The sequence below is a fragment of the Rhinolophus sinicus genome, linkage group LG02 (assembly GCF_036562045.2).
Source record: "Rhinolophus sinicus isolate RSC01 linkage group LG02, ASM3656204v1, whole genome shotgun sequence".
NCBI lineage: Eukaryota > Metazoa > Chordata > Mammalia > Chiroptera > Rhinolophidae > Rhinolophus > Rhinolophus sinicus.
Window position 1 is genome coordinate 37,666,848 of NC_133752.1, and position 25,209 is coordinate 37,692,056.

At 31.8% G+C, this 25,209-nt stretch overlaps 1 protein-coding gene across 1 annotated transcript in view; it reads left to right on the forward strand.

Annotated features, from left to right (window-relative positions):
• The window catches only part of STPG2 (sperm tail PG-rich repeat containing 2), a 410,131-nt gene that overhangs the window by 147,296 nt on the left and 237,626 nt on the right, over window positions 1–25,209 (forward strand). The window contains exon 11 of the mRNA XM_074324807.1: window positions 20,413–20,572. Within this exon, the coding sequence (XP_074180908.1) occupies window positions 20,413–20,572 (160 nt within the window). The remainder of the gene's footprint in view (window positions 1–20,412; window positions 20,573–25,209) is intronic.

Consider the following 25,209-nt stretch of genomic DNA (forward strand, 5'->3'; position numbering starts at 1 on the left):
CCAATGAAGTGTTAAATAACTAATTTTTATTTCAAATGTTCAATGTTTTTAAATGATTCTGTTTATTTTGATTGATGAGTGAACAGAGTTTATTTCTAATATCTGCTTTAACACTGTTTTCTAATGTAAAATTCTTCACTCCAAGGACTTTGACTAATGTTTAAGCTTCTCTTTTATTATCTACATTCCCGATTATCAATTATTTTATTTTAATTACATAATTAAAGAAAAGTGATTTAGGAAAAATAATTTTACTTTTTTATTTTAAACAATTTTTTTTTTTTTTTTTGGTGTGCTTCAGTAATAAAAACCTTCAAAGCAACTGTGAACTTAGAGGAGAACAAGTCTGTTTCTAAATTCAAAGATTTAATATTTAATAGAATTGATGTTAAGTTACAAGCTAGAATTTTAATTTTTCAAGAGATGGAAATATTTCTCATTCAAACATGTAAGGGTGCTATAGTGGAATGATTTTATGTCTGTTTTTGTCCCTGGGAAAATAAATTATATATAAGGATATAAGAACCGTGGTAGGTATTTTGAGCAGTTTGAAATGAAAGAAAAGGCATGACTTGAATACTGCTCCTTCATTTAGAAGGAGCAGTATTCAAGTCATGAATACTGTTTTTTCATAGTATTGTGAAATATAATAAGATGTATTTCACAATACTTTTTTTTTGTAGTATTGTGAAACATTACTCCTTAAAAAGAGAAGACACATCTAAGAGAAATTTTACACGTTCAATAGTGCTTTTTGTTGTTGTAATTTCCTTGCAATTAAAAATAATATTATAATTAGGAATCCAAACAACATTTGAACACGAATTTTGAACAGTTTCAGACTAAACACAAAAAGAACTGCTAAACTGTATTTATTTGTTCTATTTTTCACAGTGATATAGGTTGGCAATTTTAAAACTACTTTCTATGTAATCTAGGAGTAAATAAATAAATGACTGTACTGAGAATAATGAGAACTGTGATTCTCATTGTTGGAAAAGAGAGTCATAAAGAAGAGTCATGGAAAGGAGAAAAATCAGAATGTACATTGCAGAATTAAGTTGTATGTAATTGAAAGTACTGCTACGAATCCTCATTTTATATATATATATATATATATATATATATATATATATATATATATATATGTATATACTGTGTTTCCCCAAAAATAAGACCTAGCCAGACAATCAGCTCTAATATGTCTTTTGGAGCAAAAATTAATATAAGACCTGGTATTATATTTATATTATATTATATTATATTATATTATATTATATTATATTCCCAGTCATATATTATATTGTATTATATTATAAGACCGGGTCTTATAGTAAAATAAGACCGGGTCTTGTATTAATTTTTGCTCCAAGAGATGCATTAGAGCTGATTGTCTGGCTAGGTCTTATTTTCAGGGAAACATGGTATATGTATATATATATATATATATATATATATATTTGTATATACATGTATATATATATGTACAAAATATATGTGTGCATATATATATATGTATATATATATATATATATATATATATATATATATATATATATGTAGATAGATATAGAGGTATTTCTATATATACACGAGTATTGGTGGATATGCATTTTTCCCCCTAGCTCTGTCTGCTGATTTTTATGTGAACTTATCTTTCTTGGTTATCTTGTAGCTTAGTCTCTATTTGTTAGATGGTTTTGTCCTTTTTCTTCCACATTTTTTCCTATGTCAAATCAACCTTTTTATTTTGTTCATATCTGTTTTTAATTTTTAAATTGTATTCAGTATATTTTTAATCTCCAAAAGCTTTTTTGAGGAAGTTTAATTCAATTTGGAGTTTTGTGTTATAGTTTTCTTCTGGGGTGTGTGTGTGTGTGTGTGTGTGTGTGTGTGTATTTGGAGGGCATTTATTAGCTATTTTCTCCTCATTTAATTGTGGAAATGCAGACTGAGCTCATATATTTATTTTGTGGACAGGCTTTAGGCTTGGTGGTCTAGTATATCTCAGAATAAATAAAAATGCTCTAAAATGAACACACTATCCCCCCCCCCTTTCAATATAAGCCCTATTTGCTTGAAAATGAGTAGAAAGGAGTTTACTTTTTTCTTTCCATGACGTTTCACTTAGCTGACCTTAAGCTATGAGCAGTTAATTAAGAACATACATATTTGTCAGTTTCTGGGGAAGGTCATTTTAATCTTCTAGGATATGACATGATGATATTAAAAAAGCATGTGGCAGAAGATCTTATATTTGAAAATATAATAAATAAGATTACTATGGTGATGAAAATAAGCAAAATGAGGAAAAATCATTATATGCTGGTTGAAAGAAATGCCTGAACAGATTTTTAAAAATGATTGAGAAAGATGTGCTTTATAGAGTACCGGACTGCAAGTGGAAGATCTGTGTTCTTATCCTGACCCTGCCACTGATAAGCAGTAATGTGAATTAAAGTCAATTTATTTGTTGGCAAGAAGGCCTACAACTTAGAGATAAAGATTTGAGGACCTTAAACTATTACTTGATGTTAAAAGAGACTGAAAATTATGTTTAACTGAAATCCTCTGAAAAAAATTACTGAATGGTAGTTGGTTACCTCTTTGGTGTTGGAGGGCAGGTCAATACTTCTAAGAGTTATGCTTGAGTAATAATAGACAATAGCAACATTACTTTCTAAAACAGTAGGGGCTGGTTAACTACAGGAGTTTGATTGTTGAATGGCATTTTGCAAGTTTAGAGACATAGACATTCTGGATGAAAAGCAAAGACTGAAACCTGCTAATTAAGGGTTGCCCGTTTCATTCATTCAATCCCTGATTTAAATATGTATTTTTAAAAATAAGTGCTTTAAGAACATCTAAATGCTTAAAATATATTTAAAGCTTATCTGTTTAAAAATGCATGAAAATATTTGTCTTCTTGGGTCACTAAATAGTCTGTCTGGGCTCTGCACAACTCTCAGTTTAGTTCTGACTTAGAACAAGTAACTTAGCCTTGTTGTCCCTTTTAAAAAAATTTAGTAATTAATAAAGATGACTATCAGGCTATTTTAGAATTAATTTTAATTTAAATGACTATATGTAACCAAATTCAATAATCTGGAAGAAATGTACAATAATTGGAAGACATTATAAACTCATTCAATAATAGAGAATGAATTTCATCTATCCTAATTTTCAACTTATTAAATTTTTGAAAATATTGTTATTTTGTTTATAAACTGAGATCATTAGGGATTTATTAATACTTTCAACAAATTCATCAACAACGATTGAGCAGAATAACACAGAGCTCCACAAATTATCTTGTTTCCTGGCCATAAGATCTGCTGACCATATGCACATTTTTCACATAATCACATGCTCAATATACAAAACTGCAAAACTAATAAGTTGAAAACTATATCAAAGGATTTCTAGTTCTGGCATAATGTCAGATTAGGTGACTTGAAACACTTTCACAGCAAAAGCTTTGAAGTGCTAGATACATTATAACAAACATCTTAAGAATGACCTTTTAAGAATCAAGGATAAGAAAGGACAAGGCAATTAATAAAAACTGTTTTGTTAAGTATAGTCTGTTGCTGTGTATACCTGGGATTTGGAGGGTAGATGAGTATTGGGTACAGGTTTAGTAGGTAGATTCTAACCACTGTATGGGGATTAAAGATGCAGTCTTGGAGCTGTATGAGATGGGGAGTTAGGAATGAGACAGCACAAAGCCAGAAAATTGAAAGGAGAGGATCAGAAATGAAAGTGTGGACCAGAAATATTCACCAACCAACCCAAGAATTTGACAGGAAACCTTTTTGTTGGCATCTGAACTCTAAGAATTAAAAATAAATTCTCTGAAAATTCTAATAATGGTCTTATGTCTCACATAGCTTTGTGATCTTAATTTATACTACTACCAAGGTCTGGGAATCTCTATGCTAAGAAATCAATATAAAAATTACCTCTGCAGTAGAGTTCCTATGGGAAAAATATAAAATTACCCTGACAGGACATGATCTTAGGCTTGGATGACCAAGATTTCCATAGATAAACCTTTGCCAGCGATGAACTCACAGTCTGCAATTACAGTATCAATAAGGGAATAATCCACCATGTGTATGATTCATGTGGCACAACAAATATCAGGGATAGTACCCGTGAACTTCAAAAATAGAAGCATTATATAAAAGCTATAAAAATGAATTTTAAATGATTAAAGGTATAAATGAAAGAACTAAAATATAAGATAAGACACAATAAAAATAACAGATTGAAAAGAAGTCAAGTAGAACTTGAGAATAAAAATATACAGAAATTAACAATTTTTAAAGAGCTCAACATATGTTCATGGCAAGCACTTTCAATTGCTTTCCTAAAATCCTTTTTTTCCTATTTAGCAGAACACCTGGTTTGCTTGGGTTTGAAATATGACTATTAAAAAAAAAGTATGTTTCTCAGTATTCTTACAGCTGTGGATTAACCATGTAATATTTTGGCCAAAAAGCTATTTTATTTTATTTTATTTTATTTTATTTTTTATTAACTGAAAAGCAGACAGGTGGAATGCAGTGAAGCATCCATTTTGCTATCATAACGCAATCATGAGAATTAACCATGTGTTAAGGTTGACAGACTAGAAAAGAGGAAGAGCTTGGGCACTGATACTATTGTAAAGCTGCAGCATCAGCTCTGGGCTGCCAGCTTTCAGATGTCATAGTATGTGATAAAAATAATTTCCTGTTTGGTCAGCTTATGTTACATGTAGCAGAACAATAGCTAAAACTAATAATTAGCTAAGGAGAGAATTAGTGTACTGGAAGATAGCACTGAAGAAATCACTGAAAATACTAAAGAGATAATTAGTTGGAAAACAACAGAGAGAGTAGGAGAAGTGAATGAGAATTCCCAGAATACATCTAACAGGAATTCCACAAAGTTAATTGTGATGGTATGAGAGAGAATATCTGAAGAAGTCATGATTGACATTTTTCCAGTATAAATTGGAATTCTTAGATTCAGGGAACTGAATCAAGTTCCAATGAGGAAAAGTAGAAAATAAATACATGCCTAGATGTATCATAGTGAAACAGCAGCACACCAAAGAAAAGATTGTATAGAAATGCAGAGAAAGATCAAAGACTACCTACAGCTGTAGAGAAAATAATACTCTTGATAATTTAAAGGGAACAGTTTTATTATAATATATTCGTGGCTTAAATCATGGACCAATAAACAGATTCTAGGCTGCACTTCCAGGAATGCATCCCAAATTACACCTCAGCACCAGGCTACCCTATAAACTGCTGCTCCTTCACAGTTAGGAATTCACCTGCCTCAGTGGGAGATTGCCACTCACTGTAGCTGTTGGCCTCAGCACCTAGCTACGGCTTCTTGATGAGGGAGCCACATGCTCAAGCTATTTTGCCTTGCTGCAACTGTCGGTTTAAGTCACACTGCCTCTAGTGTATTCTCCCTAGCAAAGAATGCCTCGTGCACTGTCTCTCATTTCACATAACTTAATTCCCAATTCAAGCTTACATAAATGCATTCGAATGGTAAAAACAAATCATGTTTGGATTACTAGCTGTGAAAGTTTCCTGCAAGTACCGTTTTTAGTTTTGTAGTCTCTAAAATACAGGAAGGCAGAGAAGAAGGAAGTTGAAAAAATGTTAATGAGTCAATCTATAGTCATGACACATATCAAAAAAAGATGATTAGCAAAACAACATAATTTTCAGTACCAAAAATAAGCCAGAAGACAAGTTAGCTAATATCCTTAGATTACTGAGAAGACAAACATGTTTTTCAAAAACAAAGAATTTACCCTAACAGACCCTTTCTGAAGGAACTATTAAACAATAGTTTCATTAGGAAGGACATAAAACCTAGCAGGAAGGAATAACCTGCAAGAATAAATGATTTTCTTTAATAAGAACGTAGTCTCTTATCATAAGAAAATATTAACTTAGAAAGTAACAAAAACTCATCAAAGAAATAAAAGATATATATTTCAATGATTACTTTGAGGAAATAGTGCTAGGATCAAAGATGTAGTCTTTTGATTTTACTGTAATAATAATTTTGCGGATTTTTAAATCATATGATTTTTAAATCATATTGCGTATTTTTAATTCATATTCAGAGACATGAAACACCTATATCTCTCATTACTCCATTTATACTTAGGACAAAAAGGAAACCAAGATTCTAGGTGCTGTACAGTTGTTCCCAATCTTAGCAGACAATAATGTTTTCATACTTTCAAATATCTTCTTGTATATAATTGTAAGAATGGTAACAATATAACTTTATATTATAACAGATTTTCAATAAATACTTTAGTCAACTACTTAAAATATAAAATTAAATACTATCAGGACATTAAATTAATACTTATAAACCCATTATTAAGTAGCATCTTATAAAGATATTTTTGTCTCACTAATTGAATTTTAGTACCTCTAGCTATAGCTCTCAAAATATATTAACTATTAATAGACAATGGTTGTTCTCATCTTTAAAATAATCCTCTATTCTTTGCCTAGCGAAATTTGATTTGTCAGTTGCGGTGGGCAGAATTCATTAAATGTTTACCAAAGATGTTGTATCCTAATTCCTGGAATTTGTGAACATGATGAATTATCACTCACATAATTATGATATGTTTCACAGTTGACTTTAAAATAGGGAGGTTATTCTGGATTACATAGGGGGGCCCAATGGTGAGCCCATAAGAACAGAGAACTTTCTCCAACTGGTGGCTGAAGGAGAAACCAGAGAAATTAGAATTCTGAGGACTGAATGGGCCATTGCTGTTTTGAAGATGGAACAGCCACATGAAAAGGAATATGGAGGATTGGTCTCTAACCAGAGAGAGGCCCTCAGTTAACAGTTAGCAGGCAAAGAAGGACTTCAGATTTATAGCTGCAAGGAACTGAATTTTGCCAGCAACCTGTGTGGTAGTCAGTTCTTCCCCTGAGCTTCCAGGTTAAGAGCCCAGTGAAACTGACACCTTGATTTCAGACTTGTGATACCTTGAGAATAGAAGCAAGACCTGTCCACCTCAAACTACTAACCTGTGGAACTGTGAGCTAATAAATGGGCATTATTTTAAGCCACTAAGTTTGTGGCAATTTGTTATACAGCACTGGGAAACTAGTACATTAGTCCACAAAGTGAAGCCTTTATTTTTTTCATACTAAATTTTTTCAGTATCCATAAGAAATAATGTGACTTAATCTGTTCAGATTAATAAATGGTTTAAAGATAGAATAAGGAGCATGTATTTTTATTCCAACTCATGTTTATAGTTCCCTTCTCAACACAATGTGCTTTGATTATCTTCTGTATTTCATGTATAGATAAAACAAAACAAAAACACTGTGAAACTGTATTATGAGTATTTTTGATGCTTCGGAACATCATTAAATGATGATGTAATCACTGATGAATGTGACAACACCATTTGAACTAGATGAATGCTGAAAATGCAGGAATGATAATAAAATGCAGATGCAGTGCTGAGAAGTAAATGCCTTTATTAACTCTATTGATTTAAAAAATCATAGCAGGGACAATTTTTCATACTTAAAACAGAGCATAAAACATACTCATAAAATCAAGAATTATAGTATATTAACTATTAGTTTTTTCAGCAACATTGCAGGTAATATTTAAGAATGTCACATTGTGATCTTGTTTCTTTCCTGTATTTTCACGTGGCACCATTTATCAACTTTAATTTGTATTGTCTAGGTTTTAATGGTATATATTAAAAATGGTTAGTATGAAAACATTACTTAATTTGCCTTCAAAAAATCAAATTTCTATAGATCTTAGATAATATTATATTATTTGGACTAAAAGCCTTTCAGAGTGCAATATGTTTTGTAATAGATTAAATATTTTCCTTGGAAAAAGGGAAAGGCAACAACAGTGGTTTTTGCCAAATTTTGGAAGGAAGGAGGGGGGAATAAAGGGATGATGAGCATACTAAGAGTAATAAAAATTGAGCACCACCCTTTCATTTTGGAAAAAAATGTTGGTTTGCCAAAATGAAGGCTTTAGGTACGTTTTGAAAACCTCATCTCCAAATCTGGTGTATTATTTATAAATATTTTAGTTCTACTCAAACACTGGCTGGAATCAAAGTTATACTCAAATGTTTTTAAAATTCATAATTTATTTATAATAATGAAATCTGATAATAGACTGACCAAGTGTTTCAGAATATAGAATTAGTAGTTTGAAATGATATTAACAATAATTGAAAAAAGAAATTCAACTCAATTTTTAGCTTTATGTCATGAAATAAAGAATACAAAATAATGCTTTGCACCCTCACACCCATGGGAATGTGTTTGTGATGGTGACTGGGAGCAGGCTGGAGAGGAAGGCAGGAGGGCTGACTTCGCTGGTTTATGGGGAGAATCACAGCCTCTGCCTGCTAACGTAGAAGCCCTGCCCTCCAGCAGCAGACTTTACGGTATGCAGATAAACCTCTACCGGAAAGACTGGGAGGTGTTGCCTGCCCTTTCCACACTGAGACCTAAGGGAATAGCCCCACTGAGTTCTGCATTCCTTAAGAACTGCTTCTTGTGGGCCTTGTGGATACAAGCCACTCTGGCTTTCAGAGATAGGTGTTTTGGGAGCCCTTCCCTCTGGTGGGAGCCTTAAAATTTGGGGTGCTAGATGTGGAGTCCAAACCCTTCAACTCTTCAGGGAGAAACTAGGGGTTGGGGGTTCCCTCCCAATTGTTTGGCACTGTGCCAGGAGTGGGGTTTATGGCAAGAGTGTGTCTCAGCCTTTCGTAACCATTTTGATGTGGGTACTTTCCCATTCATCAAATGTGTAGTTGTTCAGCTAGTTTCTGGATTTAGTTGAGGGATCGGAGGGAATTGTTCCCTGTTTAGTTGTATGTTTGCTGTGTTTGTGAGACAAGGGGAGCTCAGGAGCCTCCCATGTTATGATCTTGATAGATTCCCAGGAAATATTTAATTTTTATTATTTTGATTATTAATTGATCATGGTGTATGTTTATTGGCTAATTTTATTTGTTTAAATATCAACCAATCATGTTCTTTTACACTTTCTATTGTAGAATGTATATTTTTCTTATTGCTTTCTAAGAGATATTCATATACTATAGAGAACAACCCATTAACAATAACAACTATATTACTACCAATAATGGTTAATTGCTAATTGGGATTTGTTGTTTGTCTTTAAATTTTTGCAATAATCTTTGTAGAAAAAAGTTGAAAATTCTTGTTTAGACAGTTACTGATCTTTTCCTTTATTCTGAGTCTTTTTGTGCAATTATAGGACACTTATCTTAAAACTAGACAAATAAATACATTTATATTAGTTCTTGTTCGTTTTTTTTTTTTTTTTTTTTTTCACACACCATTTTAAGTCTTTGGTTTGGGAAATGTTTCAAACATACTGGAAAGAAAGAGAATAACACCACACAACGAAGGCTTTCACACTCATCATCCTGCTCTATCTATCATACTCACATGCTGCTATACATTTTAAACATCCTTAAATGGGATAAAACAAACTAAACCTAGTAGATAACAACATACTGGTTTTTGTGGCTTTCTTTTAACCCTGCTCACTATTGAATTGAGTGATAGTTGATCATCTAATCTACAGCTGCTGTTCAAGTTGATTTGTATATATTTTTGATCCATTTTCATTGTCTAGTAGGCATTAATCTAGAGCAGTTGTGTGCAATTCAATTCCCTTCATCTCCCTGTTACAGGAAAAGAGGGTTCTTGGTTTTATCTTGGAAAGAGCTTATATAGAGTTTAAAGTAAAAGTAAGTAGAGAGTATGAAAACCAAGGCCACCCGACAGACAGAGTAGCGGTCTCTAATGGCTAGTGGACGAGAGACCTTGTCCATTCCCCAGACTAGGGTTTGTATGTGTTTTCTGCCTCCATGGAAAATTCATTGGTATGTGGAGAAAGGAGGCTAGAAGAACAATAATGTTTATCTTTAACTTCAGTTAAGATACAAGAAGAATAGGGGCAGGTTTGTTTTTAACTCTTATAAAGCACAACCTGTGTTTTCTTTCCATGGGCTTAAATATGGGGATGGTCCTAAGGGAATCTCTGATTTGCTCTGTATGATGGATTAAACTCAGCCTGAGTTCTGTGTCTTGAGTACATAGGTAGTAGGCTTGGAATCCAAACTCTTAGTTCCTTCTGCAGCAAAAATAATCCTTACGCGCCTTCCCTATGCTATCCCTATCCCCAGCCTCCAGCCTGTTTTCCAGCACTTGGAACCCATGGAGTTCGTGGAAAACTGCAGTCCTAAGTACTGCTATGAGAATACTTTCTCTCTTTCTCTGACTGTAATGTTTTGCTTTTATGAGTCTTCCTACAATGCATGTTCTGTGGCTGCTTCTCCTAGTCTCTACTAGGTACCTTTCTAATGTGGAGTGACAGGCTTCTAATAGTTACAGAAATATAAGTTGATTACTTTTCCTGTAAAACAAATTAAGTTGATTAAAGATTTAAATGCTCAATTAAAGACAAATTTGGATTAAAAATAATCTTTCATTTCAAAGGTCTTTTTGAACAAAGTGTTCATTCATAAAGGAAACATCAGGTAAATGTGACTTCAAAAAGTTAAATGTTTCTATAGCAAAACTAAATAAAAGTTAAATATGTTTCTATAGCAAAACTGAATAAAAATAAAAATGCCTTACTAAAATAAACAGAACTCTGAAAAATTTTAAACCATAAAACAAATGCTATAAATAGATGCAAAGGATAAATTATAAACTAGGAATAATATCTTAAACAAATATGGAAGACAAAATCTATTTTCTTGATATACAAGAACAATTTATAAAACAAGAAAGAAAAATGATGAAGAACTCGATTAGAAAATGACCTATAAATAGCTAATAAATACATAAAAAGATGTTCAAATTCACTTGAAACTAAAGAAATATAAATTTAAAAAGAGAAAATATATTTTCTCATTTAAGAGATTTTAAAAGATAATATGCATTGTTAACAAGGGTGGAAGAAATAGATACACTATTGGGATAAAACCTTTCGAAGCAACCGGAAGTTAAATTGCACATATCCCTTGCCTTAACAATTTTTGAGGAATTTATCTTATTGACATTTTACACATAGTGCATAAAATACACATTTTCATTTATTATTTCATTGTTTATAACAATGAGGAAATGAGCTAAATGTTTGATGATAAAGACTGGATTAAGTAATAGAATAGCATAATATAGGAGTTATCTTTGTCATGTGGGACTGTGTTGGTTGGTAGGAGAGAGACTTTCTTTTTTATTTTATATTTCAAATGTTAACAATGAGAATGTTATTTAAAATGCATGAGTATAGAGATGGGAAAGGAAAATGAGCAATACCTGATTGCATCAAAGTTGACCTACTGGCCCAGTAATCTGGGTGGTATTGATCTTAGGTGTCTTAGCCAGGAACAGACAGTGGCGGCAGGATGCAGTGTCTTCTCCCTTTTAATGCTAATAGATACTGTCTATTTCAGGTAACAAAGCAAGCATTTTATACCAGTTTTTGTTTTCCCTGCAGGACTATATGATTTATGTTATCAGATATTCCTCTTCACTTCTGGTTGTTGGCTTTTTTTGTTCATGTGATTTCACTTTTATGTGTACTTCTTTCTTTTCTATAGATGCCATGAATACCCTGGCAAATTTGGAGTGGCTTCATGAGACGTGAATTAAATACTTTTCTAATCTGAAAGCATGAACTTTTCTTTCTTTCTCTTACACTTATCTTCTTTCACATGCTTTTGTGCATGCTTAGTTGACATTCCTTTTTATTGTGCAGGTGTTAATATGGACTGTGGATTTTCTAAATCAGAAATGTAGTTTTTTCAAGGTAGTTGTATCTTTAAGGTATTAAAAGTATATTTCACAAATCCAGAAGCTGGGACTAGAAAAATTACATTTTTCTTAATATATTGAAATGTAGATTCTTGATAACTATAACAAAGGCATTTAAATAACACTTTTTAAAAGAATTGATTCATTCCCCTGAAATGCATTCAGAATGGTTAAAATAAGTATTTTTTAGCATGACATTTCTTCAAAAATATTAATAAATGAAAGAGCCCTATATGTTGTTTTATTTTTTCATGTCTATAAAGGTATTTGTTAAATTATATTTGGCCCATAATCAAGTTACAATTCCATGTCAGTCTTTGTACATTTTGTCATTTGAAACAGATACACTAATATTTTTTTAAACTGTTTGCTCTAAAATTAATTTATTTTTGACATTGAAGAATATATTACTTTCAAACAGTACTTGTAGTAGTTCTTTGGGGAAAAAAAATCAAATACCAGGAATTTAATATGTATAATGATGTATGATAATAACTAACGTTTAAGTAGTGCTCACTTATGTGCTTGGCACTCTGTGTTACACATATATTAGCTCATTTAATTCTTACAACAACCCTGGGAGCTGGAAACTATTTTAATTATATTCATTTTACCACTGAGGATATTGAGACTTAAAATACACCCATGGCCATATGGTTAGCAATACTGGGGAGCCAGAGATCCACTGAGTCCGTCTTTACTGCTGGTGGATGCTAATGCCAGTGCTGAGTAAGGCTCAGCAAAGTTCTGTTGTTTGGCTGATAGACCAATACTAGCATAGTGTAGCACTTAAAAACAGTATCATTTAAATAACATTTTGTTTATAGTACTGGGGGAAACAGTATAGCAATTGTTCAAAAGAAGGGAAAGGAAGAAGTAAGGATATTAACATCTTTATTTTAGATGATCATTTTCTTTATTCCTTATGAAGTTGAAAAATATTTTTGGATGTTTTTAGACAGCTATAACCTTTATACGTATGGCTCTGGAAAATAGTAATAGCACCATTGAAGCCCTTTCATCTAATGTTTTAATCTGCTTGTTGTTTTTTTTTTTATCTATTCAATCAATAAACATTTAGTGCCACTAAAAAATATGCTGTTAAACTTGACACTAAATATAAGCCAAATGAATAATTCTTTAGTGTCACATAATCAGTGTAAATCTGGAAGAAGATGGGATATTTAAAATATATTTTATTCATCAGAAAATATATTTATAGGAACATTAAGGGAGAATAATTAGGTTTCCTACATTTTCAAATGTATGATTTGCCTTTTGCTATTGAGATGTATAATCTATGTGTCATAAAATGGAAAACAGTTATTTTTGTGTGTGGTTAACATTACCAGTGCCTGCTATCTCTCTCTGTCTTGACAATGTTCATTGGCTCTTGTGACATACCTTCTTTGTCTTAATCACCTTGCTTTCTCTCCTCTCTTTTTATCTCTTTCATAGTTTATGCCTCTGTCATCACTTCTACTCTTCCCTGTCTAGATAGAACCAGAACTCTTTTTGCAATAGGTAATGGGATGCTAAGATTTTACAGCTTACACAAAGCAAGTCTGGACCATTCTGCTTACTACGGTAGAGAGAGCTTCCAAAAATGAATAGTTCTACAACTCGTCTTACTGTCAGTCTCATAGAATGAAAAAAGAAAGACACATCAACTGCACAGTGACCCATTGAATTTTTCTGAACATGACTTTGAGCATACATCATGGTGGGAGGGCTTTGGATGAGTGGGTCAGATCCTTGAGGGCCTTTTGGAGGCTAATAATAAGGCTGTGAACATAACCCAGGAATTCTGACTTCAAATTCTGTGGTATTTCCATGTCACTACCTTGAAATTATCCTTTTTTCACAGCGGATGATTATCGCCATATTGAACATAAGTAGATGACAGTAGGGGTCATTTGATTTAAAAAAAGTTTGAACATAACACATCGATTTGACTCTTGCTTACAGACATTTCTCTAGGGTTAATCAATAATTTTTACAACTCAAATTCACATGTCTCTCACAAATCACTTTCAAAATTTTCCTCTTTTAAGTTTTCTAAGTTTATTAAGATGATTTTAGGGTGTTATTTAAATCTGTCCAACTGGCTGTGGGAGCAATTATTTATTTTTTAAAGAATCATATTAACTTTCTCCCTTTCACATTCAACTTCAAAAGAATTAACTTTTGGGGTATGTATTGAATTGATAAAACTAAAGAAATGACATCATGTCAATTAGAACTATTATAACTGGCAATAATCTATGCTTTTTTCCTGCCTCGGTAGCATTAGCATTTATAGGAAGAGAAAGGTTATGCAGGCCATTTCTATTCACATGTTTTACTTTAATCTTCTGAGATATGCATTTTTTTTTATAATACTAGTGTCAAAGATGGTCATGAAACGCTTAAGCATCAAAAGTAAAAATCATCTTTTTTTTGACAGCAAAGAGAAAGAAATGCATCTCACATAAAATATTAACCAAATTTAACTACCTGGAGACACTTTGTAATGATATTGTGAAAGTTAGTCCTTGATTAGTTTGTATGGATATATCCATACTTCTGTATCATTGCTGAGGTCACAAATTGTATCTATCTTTAATAGAAACAGGAATATCGTTAGGGAAAGCAATACCTGAGTAGTCTTTACACAACACACATTTCTTATAGAACTACTTATATATGAGACAAACTTAAGCACTGTAGGCATTACAAATACTTTGAAGGCATAATGTCAGCCTTAATATTATGGGGAAACTCAGTAAGAAGGCTGAATGTGAGCAGGAGTGCTTCAAGGTAGACAGCTACTGACAGACTCACTCACTTATTCGTTTGCTCATATATCCATCAGCGATTAAATATATTCATTGATCACTTACTATGTGCAAGGCACTTGCCTTTACTGAGGGTACAATAATGAACAAAACAGATGCTTTCTGAACCCTCAAGAAATTTACATTCCTATGGATATGAATGATATTAAACAAATAATTAAAGACTTGTTTAATTGTAAGTATAACGGTTGCAAAGTTAAGAGCTGTGTATTCTGAAAACATCCCAGGAGACCTGACAAAGCAAATGGACTCAGGGAAGATTTGAGACCTAAAGGAGGAGCAAGAATTAGACAACAAAGCCGATAAGCCATGGGTTAAAGTAGCTTTTGATAGAGATAGTCTAACATTCTGGGGAGTGTTCTGGAAGTTAGCTTTTTTTTTTTTTTTTTTTAAATAGTTCTAGTGCCCTCAAAGGCAGAGAGCTATTATGACTGAGATTACTAGTTGCCTACTACATATTTATTCTCTTGTTCTTCCTTATTAGTAGAGCACAATTTTATTTAGAAAAACAACAAGCCCAGGTAAAACAACTACCTTTTCCAGGTTCCCTTATAGCTATAAGGTGGTTATTTAACATAGTCTTAACTACTGCAAAGAAAGCAAACATTACTGGATTGGGCTCTAGGAGAGTTCCTCAGAGAAGGCTGTTTTTTTTGGCTGTTAAATGCAATTTTGACTGTTTAACTTTTCCTTCATTTCTGAAATGAGAATGTTACGGCAGGAGCTATGATCAATATCTTGAGAGCATAATAAGCATAAGGGTCATCATCTAAGTCTGGAACCACAGAAAGCATGAAAGGGCCTAGATGCCCAGTGTTATTGTGGAGCCCCTGTACTCCTGGATTCCTACCATGAGTTTTCTTTAATTTGAGAGAATTAAATAAAAATTAATTTTCAAATGTGTAGGGTACATAGAATCTTATCAGAGGAAACCTTGCCTTCCTTCTCATCAGATGGCTTTATCCACTTTCTGCTTTTATAAAGACAAAGAAAGAAAGAAATGTTCAAATAACTATGATATATTTGTTGATGTGCTATTTATATGTTTATGTGTTTATGCAAACAATAACTAAAGAAGAGTTAAAAAGTGAAGGGTATCACTTTTAGCTAGGGTGATCAAGAATACTTCATGGAAGAGGATTCACTTGAACTGGGTTTTAAAATTGCATATTTGCCTTCAAATTTAAAAATACTTTGCAATGGAATACTACTCTGCCATAAGAAAAGATGAAATAGTGCCATTTGGGACAACATGCATGGATCTTGAGGTTATTATGCTGAGTGAAATAAGTCAGACAGAAAAAGTCGAGAAACATATGACTTCACTGATATGTGGGATATAAAACTGAAAGGAACAAAGGAACAAGACAAACAAACAAAGAAACAGAAACTGATAGACACAGATAATAGTTTAGTGGTTACCAGAGGGTAAGGGGGGAGAGGAGGTCATAGATGAGGGTAAAAGGGATTAAATATATGGTGATGGAAGGAGAACTGACTCTGGGTGGTGAACATAAAATGTGATACATAGGTGATGTATTACAGAATTGTACACTTGAAACCTATGTAACCTTACTAACCATTGTCACCCCAATACACTTTAATTTTTTTAAAAAAAGGCTTTGCATTCAAGGAGAATCTTCTGAATTTTTTTTTTCCCTACAGGCACTTGGGAACCAATGAACATTTTCAGAAAATTTCTGCCATCTTACTTGCTGTTGAGGTGCTGATTATTTGTGACTGGAAGATGTTAAGGTTAAAGAGGCAGTTAGGATAATTGTCAAATAATACATCAGAGCTCATGCCAGGATTGTTTTGATAATAAAGGAAAGAAAGAGATAAGGTGAGAGAGAGTACAATAGATAACTGATGATTTTTAGAAACAGAAGAGAAAGGTGAAGAAAAGTGAAAACCACCTTTCTATTTCCAGTCCTGGCTAAAGAAGGAATTACTGTAGGCTGGTGAGAAAGGATAGATGGTTGGGTAATTGCGGAAGGGAAGATAATGAGTTTTATTTTAAGGCTATCTGAGTATAATAAAGTGGAAATGTCCAGCAAAGAACTGGAAATTTGTGATTCAAGTGTGAATTGTATAGTGTTATTTTGGAGAAACTGGTTGGAATCAATGGTTATATTGCCTACATGATTTCATCTATCAGCACTTTTTGTTATTCTTGACTGAGCCTTGAAGTATCATGGTATAGCTGACAATTCTAGTTCCTTTCATAAAACAGCATTAGGATAAGGGATCTTTTTTACTGTGCCAAGAGAATATGGAAATCAAAATCAATATTTCCCATTTTTGCCTATCACAATTACTGTTATGTTATATCTATATTTAAATACTTTTCTTTCTCAAATAACTTGTTCTTTTCAAAGTCATATATTTAAAGAGGCAGATGTTTAGAATGATGAATATTAGGAATGCTGAAAAATGTCAAGAGTAACATGTTTGTAATTATAATTTGCAATTTGCAAAACAAAGATAATTTGATTATCACCCAAAATGACTTTCTTCTTTATAAAGCCCAAATTAAGCAACTTGGATAAACATATTGGTAAATTCTTTAATCAGAGTTTTTTGCATATTCAGGCAAACTTCCCTACATTTATGGCCTATCCATTTTTTCACCATATTTATTTGATTAAAAACTTTGAATCTTTCATTGAAGTCTTCTTACGTTAATTCACTGATATGACAATCTTCATCATAAAAGAAGTTCTAAGTAACTCTTTAATAATTATATATTTGGGATTTTAAAACAAAATTTTAGACTGGAATATACTTAGCTATGGAATAACAGCTAGAACAAGTACCCTCAAATATAATTAAAGTTTGTTTTAGCCCAAATCATAATTAGTGATTTTTACTATATTACACCACCCAACATTTTATATATTTATATATCAGTAGAAACAGAAATGGAAGAATATTTATTTCATAACTTGAAAGAAGCAGTTCTGGTTTAATTGCCTAGAATTTTAACTTTAGTGTAGTGCATGAATATACATATAGCTGTTCTACTCAACCTGTTGTATATTTCTGTGGGTTTGTCCTTTGGGTGAGAGAGACTGTGTCTTTTCCTTAGACATTTTATGACATTTCCCCTAATTGCTTCTTTCAGGTTTTCCTCCCACTGTTGCCTCTGGGAAATGGACATAGCTGCTAGCACAGCCAGTCCTCTCACTAAAATGGAATTTTTAATACTTTGTGTGTCTTTGAATAACTGGCTGATGGTTCAAAGGCTGGCATATACTCCTGTGACCTAGATTCATGTTTTAGTTAAAATTAAGCCAGGAAAATGAGAATCAGGCAGTTTTAGCTTTTGTGCTGCGATTCAGATTCTGCTGCAAAGCATGTAGAATTTCCCAAACACAGGAACAGAATTCAAATACTGGGTTTTAAAGAAAAAGTCATGAGAAATGTCTATTATATCCACTCATCATTTGCCTTTCCTATTTTCTGTGATCACCAACAGAGATTTGATAATCTTATCTATATAAACTATTTTTTTCCCTTGAAATGATGTCTAAGGTCTATATATAAGTATTGTTTAAGTCATTGCGGCTAGACAAAATTTCAGATTTATCTTACTAATCATTAGCCTGGAAAGTTACTTGAAATATTAATCTTTCAGTCAAATAAAATGAGAATTGAAGATGAGTTAGAAGAGCCCAGAAACATCTATAAAGGACACAAGCAGGGAATACATTTTCAGAGAAGCATAAATATGCTATAAGAAGCAGTTGTCATGAACAAGGGTAGTATATTTTCTCTTGGTAGAGGAGTCAGTGAATCCATTGAAATTTAGGGTAACTAGTGTGATGAACTTTCCTAGGTGGGAACACACTATTGTTGAAGAAAACTGACCACTGATGCTTTCTTACCTTTGCTTCAAGGCCTTTTTAAACAATGGATCTAGCCTTTTTAAAAATGTGGTTCCTGTGTGCCAGCAGCCAAACCCATCAGTCATGTCTCGTCTGGGCACTGGAAGAAGGAATAGATGGTGACACAAGGCATGACGTTAAGGGAAGCAGGAACAGTAATGACTTCTGATAGGGAAATTAAAATGTATAGGAGAGACAATCAAAATCTTTGCAAAGCTTTCCTAAATACTCTGGGTATAATGTGTACTCATGATTTCCTTGTACTTTTGCAATCTCTTCCACTTTCCTTTCTCATACCACAGAAGCACTCCAAAAAGATCCAAGTCATCTTTGGAGCTACTGCTACCAAATATACTCTTCATGCAGACAAGAAGAAAGCAGCTGCTGACATTTCTTAGTTGATTTACCGATTATGGTCTTTGGTGTTTCACACAGGACTTAAACCAGAAATGTGGGGTTTCCTGTAAGAATCTCCCAGTCATGATCAGTTATAGTTAGAATTAACTATATTTAGTAATTCTTGGAAGTGGATGATAATGTTGTTGACATATGCTTGAGGATGATAATAGGGATATAAGAAATAAGAGAAAGTATGTTTTAAAATGTATGGCTCCTAGATGGTCTTTAAAAGTATGCTTTCTCAGAATCCAAGTTTGTTTGACTTACTTGAAACAGTAAAATACTTCCCTATTAGCCCAAACCCTGATTGTTCAGTCTTGATTTTTGCATTGAAATTAGCTTTTGTGGAATATAAGATTAGCTAACACTTTTATAGAATCAAATATTTTACTTGTTTTAAGTCATTTAATGTTCCCAACATCTCTATGACATAATACATAAATACTATCATTTTCCCCACTACAGTTGAGGAAACTGAGGATCACAGAGGTTAAAAGGCTTGCCTAGGGTCTCACAGCAAGTAAGGAGCAGATATTTGGAACTCAGGATCTAATGCTAGAGTCTACACCTGTAGCCATAATAGTCTCCTGACCACCGGAAAATAATTAAAACGTTGGTATTTAAACATAATACAGATGAAGATATATGTTATATATAACACGTTATATTTTAAAATAATTTAAGGAAATGAGTTTTAGAAAGTTTTCATTGAGATAATTAGCTAATGGTTTACCAAAATTAATTGTGCAACAAATTTATGATGTATTTAATTTGATTTAGAATTATTATTGCAGTTATTAATATCTATGTGGTTTATGTTGATTAAAAATGTTAATATAACTGTAGAGCATATAAAGAACCATAAATGATGAAAGGGGTAGCCTTTTAACTTAATTGGAATCTATTCAAAATGAAATAAAGAGTCTCATTTGTAGAACAAGTAAAGTATGCCCACATAGGAGAGTAAAGCAGGGATGGTTTTGCTGCTTATGAAAACAATAATCATTGCTGTTATTCCTGTATGAAATTTGATTTTCATTATGAAATTTCAAAATGAGAATTTGGCAATTGTTAGTTGTCACCCCAATAAACTTTAATTTTAAAAAATATGAGAGTTTGATCTGTATTATAAGGCAGTTTTGTTTCATGAATATGGACCTAAATTTCATAATTCTGCTTATTTTACCTTAAATTTTGACAAGTGAATTTACACTTTTATTAAAAGGGCATAGGGACCCTATTTTAAATTTCTATTTTTAATGACTAATTAAAGAAAATTTTCGTATTTTTCTGCATATACCATTGATGAGTGTGAATATCTCCGCTATATTTTCTTAGATATTTTCTATGTAAGATATATTTATGATCATCCACTGACATGTTTTTCAGGATATTCCAGCACCAGGCAGCTACGATGTTCAAAAATCATATGAGATGTCCCAAGTTCAACATAGATACATGCCACCTCGTAATTGTGTGGCTAAAATAAAACATTCCTCCTTTCTTAGCACAACTCCTCGGTGCCTGGACAAAATGACTGATGGACCAGGTAAGTGTAGACTGTCTTTTTAAAGCTATTGGGGAAAAAAGACAACAACTGAGGTTTCCATATTAAAATAGACAATTGTAAACATATACTCACATATACCACGCCTCTTTTAAGTGTGCAGGACAAAAGCAAAAACAAAAACCCAAAACTCTTATTCAGTGAAAGATTTTAGATTTTGTTTCAACTGTAGATTTGTTTGGAGTTTTATATCTCTTAATTTTACCAAAGACAATTCTACCAATTTTCTTAAGCTAATAAAGTCATCTTCTATTAGGTAAAAAACCCAGAATTTTTTATATGCTAGAGTTGTTTGAGGAGAAAGTTACTTTACAATGATTTGGGACATCAGTTGCGTACAAGATACATATCATGTTAGTCTTCAACATTAATTTACAAATGTATTTCCACTAAACAACCAAACTGTTGTAATGAATCTTTATGAGAATTTGAAGAAAAAAAAAAAAAAAAAAGATAAAAGAAAAGAAACAGAATGGAAAAACTCATTCAAGAATTTTTAATGAAAAACCAGAGCAGAAGAATACAACCTGTCCAGCAAATAAAAATACCTGGAGAGCTTGAGATCCATAGAAGCTTACTTTGTTTTTCATTGTCCTTTAAGAATCAGGTATATTGCCAACTTAAAGGTTCACTTTAAGTCAAAATTTAACTTTTCTTATTTTCTTTTTCTTTTCTTGAGTTATTGTATGATTTTTGATTTTGTCAGGTTTTAGCTTTGTTAATAAAGTAGAATTTAAACACCTTTAGAGGTCCTTGACCACACTCAGTAGTCGTACTGAGAAGTGTCACTCAAAAGTGGTACAGGGAAATTAATTCTTTGAAGTTATGGTACGATCACTCACACCATCACCAAGCACAATGAATCAAATAATGAATAAATATCCACTTAAGAGTTCCTGGAAGTAGATAAGGTTGAACATATTTTCTGAAGATTTTATTTCCCTCTGCCTTTCCTTTCCCTTCCGTAAAAATGACTCTAGGTAGAAAGCTTAATAAGAATTTCAGTAAATGCCAGGATTGGCACTGTGAATTTCATTACTTCAATATCTAGACCAGGGCAAATAAATTCCCTAATTGTTTCATTAGTTTCTATTTTACAAAATTAAGATAATGTTTGCCACCTACTTGGCTCTCATGAGACTACTCAAGATTAATAAGACAATATTTTAAAGTCATTTTCAGAACCTCTGAAGCTTCTTATAAGTATAAAATCTTATAATTTGAGACATATTTCTTCTTAGTGTCAAACCAACACTAGCTTTTGAAAGCATTTGGGAGAGGAGAATATCTTCATTATGAAGACAGTTATTTGAAAGTCAAAGACATAGTGATTGTTAAAGTCACTGTTCTACTGTAGAATAGTCAGCTTACTAAATGAAAAGAGTTTATCACAGTGGTTAAACCAATAATCCATCGTTTGTCATCCTACATCTTCAAGTAGACTATACTTCAAAGAAATGATAGCAGAAATCCTACATGCCTCTATAAACAACACGTGAGAAGAAATATGGGTTTCTGAAGCTATTACCTGATGCCATGATGTATGAAATTTGATTCCCTCTAACGTGTGCAGATATTGTAATAATTACAGAATTATCCATATTTTTAAATTTAATATGCTATCTTAAGATATGAAGTCCAAAATATGTCTCCAAATAGATTTAATAGGTGACCAGGACCAATTCAATTCATATCTATGCTTCATTTTGGTAATTGAAGATTAACTTCTATTTGTCCTAACTTTGTTATATTAATCCAGTCAAGGAAAAGATATTTTGGTGTGATGTTATCAACTTTATCAACTCTAGATTCTTTATTTTTTATTGATTTTTACTTAGGTTAGGTTTATTATTGATCAATAACACAAAGGATTCTTGATTCTTTTTAATGCTATATACATACTAATGTGGTTTTCTATTTTAAAATGAGAAGAGCCCATTTCTGTTTATAATTCTTAATACCATCTAATTTTTGCTGGGGACAACTAATATGTTAAATCTTGTGATTTAAAAAAAAAATCTTTGTTATAAAATCAAAAGATACAGTGATAATAGTTCTATTGGTTATATGCTTTGTGTCAATGTTTGTCCTATGAGTGACATCCATTCATATCTTCATATTGTATCTTCTTAGAAATAAAAACAAGGAAAAAGTGTTTACTAACCCTATTATTTGTGATTTAAACATTGGTAATTTTGTTTTATCTTAATACCAATGGGAAGGAATTTCTTGTGTTATATGTCTAATTTTTTATGAATCAGATAAAACTATTTTGTGTTAGCATGTGTATATATAGGTATACATATACATGTAAATGAAACTATAAGATTGAATCAATTTATAGAGTATGATATGCATATTTGTTACTTGAAATATGATATCACTAAGAAGAATTGAGGGCTTTGCTTTATAGAACATAAGGAACATGTATATTGTTATCTTTCTATCTATAATTAGAATAATTGGCAAAGTGAAATTAATTACTGGATATCTTACATCTGTAGGTAGAAGTGTTAAGAATTGAGGTTGGTAAATGATATGAGTTGTGAGTTTGATTATTATATAAACAGTATTCTCATGAGATTTACAAATTTATAGGACATTCATTCAATCCCTCAGCATTTTATAGCCTAGTATTTATTTTAAATTCTTTTAGAACTTTTATTAACAATATGGAAATGATTTTGTTTTGTTCTGAAATTTTTTCTTTTAATGCATATATTTAAAAGGATATAAGCCATTATCATTTGTCTAAATTAAAGAGGGAGATATATTTGCAATCAGTATACTATATACCATTAAATGTTGTGTAACTAATAAAAACACATTAGAATCACTTAATGAAGATATTATTAAATGAGGTGTATCGCATTGTAAAGTAATCTACTCTTAATGCACCAAATTTTAATTCATGGATACATAAATGATTTTCTGATTGATCCAGCTCAAGTAAAGTAAAATTGTTAAGTGGAAAAAGATTTAAACATTACTTTATCTCTCCTATTGACATGGTTTTGGACATTTACAGGAGGGAAATACTTAGCAAACTTAAATTAAAAAATGAATGAAAATAATGAGAATGTAGAAAATTGGGGTCTCTCATACATCATAGTGGAAGTATAAATTGATATTAGCTATTCTCAAGGGCAGGATGGCAGAATGTTTCAAATATACATGGCATTTAACACCAAAATTCTACTCTGGGATTACCCTAAGGAAATAATTAATGATATGCCCCAAATTTAAGAATCAAGGATATTCATCAAAGGACACTAATAATAAAAAGTTTAAAATATCCTAAATGAAAGAAAAATGGGGTTTAGTTAATTATGATACATCAACTGAATAGAGTACTATGAAATATTTAAAAACAGTATATATTTTTTAAACCTGGTAACAAGATAGGATACCTTTGATTAATTTTTTAACACGTGTGCACTGAGAACTTCTTATGTATTAAGCACTGTTCCAAGGACTTGTGAAACAACAGTGAACAAAATATAAACATTGTTTCATAGAGCTTAGTTTCAGGTAGAAGAGATATTTAATAAATGACTGAGGATATGGATCAATAGATTGACAGAAGAAAGAAAGAGAAGGAAGTGAGGGAGGGAGGGAAGGAAAGAATGAATACCAGGTAGTTATAAATGCTATGGAGAAAAATAAGAGAGAAAAGGAGGATTGGTTAGTTCAGAATGGATACTGAGTCAGTTTCAAATAATGTCATCAGAGACGGCCTCACTGAGAAAATGATATGTAAGTAACAACCTTAGGCTTGTCAAATGTTTTGTTTTCAATTTTAATTGTTTTCTCTGTATAAACATACACTGCTTTATAGTAGGTAAAAATTTTAGCATTTTTAAATGAAGAAAAACAATGGAATTTCAAAGCATAGTTTTTATTCATATCAAGTATGCATATAAGACATTTGTAGGCTGAATAAAACAAGTACTGAGACTTCACATAGAAAGTATAGATCATTTCTCATGAAAAGAACATTGTGATTTCTTTATCACATTCCCACAGGAGATTAATTTAGGAAACAAATACAATTTATCTTAGAAGTTAAATATAACTCATGTAGGTAGTTTTACTCACTTTTTCAATAAACATAAGCAATACCTTTGACATAAAAATCAGTGTAGTGTGAAAACTAATTATTTATTCTATTTTCTCAGTGGCTTGTAATATAGTTTCAGTAGCGTTATAGAGTTTACAAGAATATAGTTCATCCCTCTTGCTGAGTACTGTTAACCTATTGCAATAAATTTGTAATTTTTTTGTTGTTTTTCTATAGCTTCCAGAAATGCTTCTGGGTTGTTAAAATGCAAAATAATTCTGAGTATAGGCGGAAATTGATCAGATCAATTTGGGGGTTTGTTGATTCTATATCTTTATAAAAAATGATGGAAATTTTAATATTGAAAATTAGCTAACTTCATTAGTTTTCTATTTCAAGTTATTTTTGTTTCTTTGAGTACTGTGTCTATCTATATATATGAAGTTCTTGAAATATATACACATATATATTTCTTTGGGTAACTATTTCTTTGGGTACTATATATATATATATATATATATATATATATATTTCAAGTAACTTCATATATATGTATGTG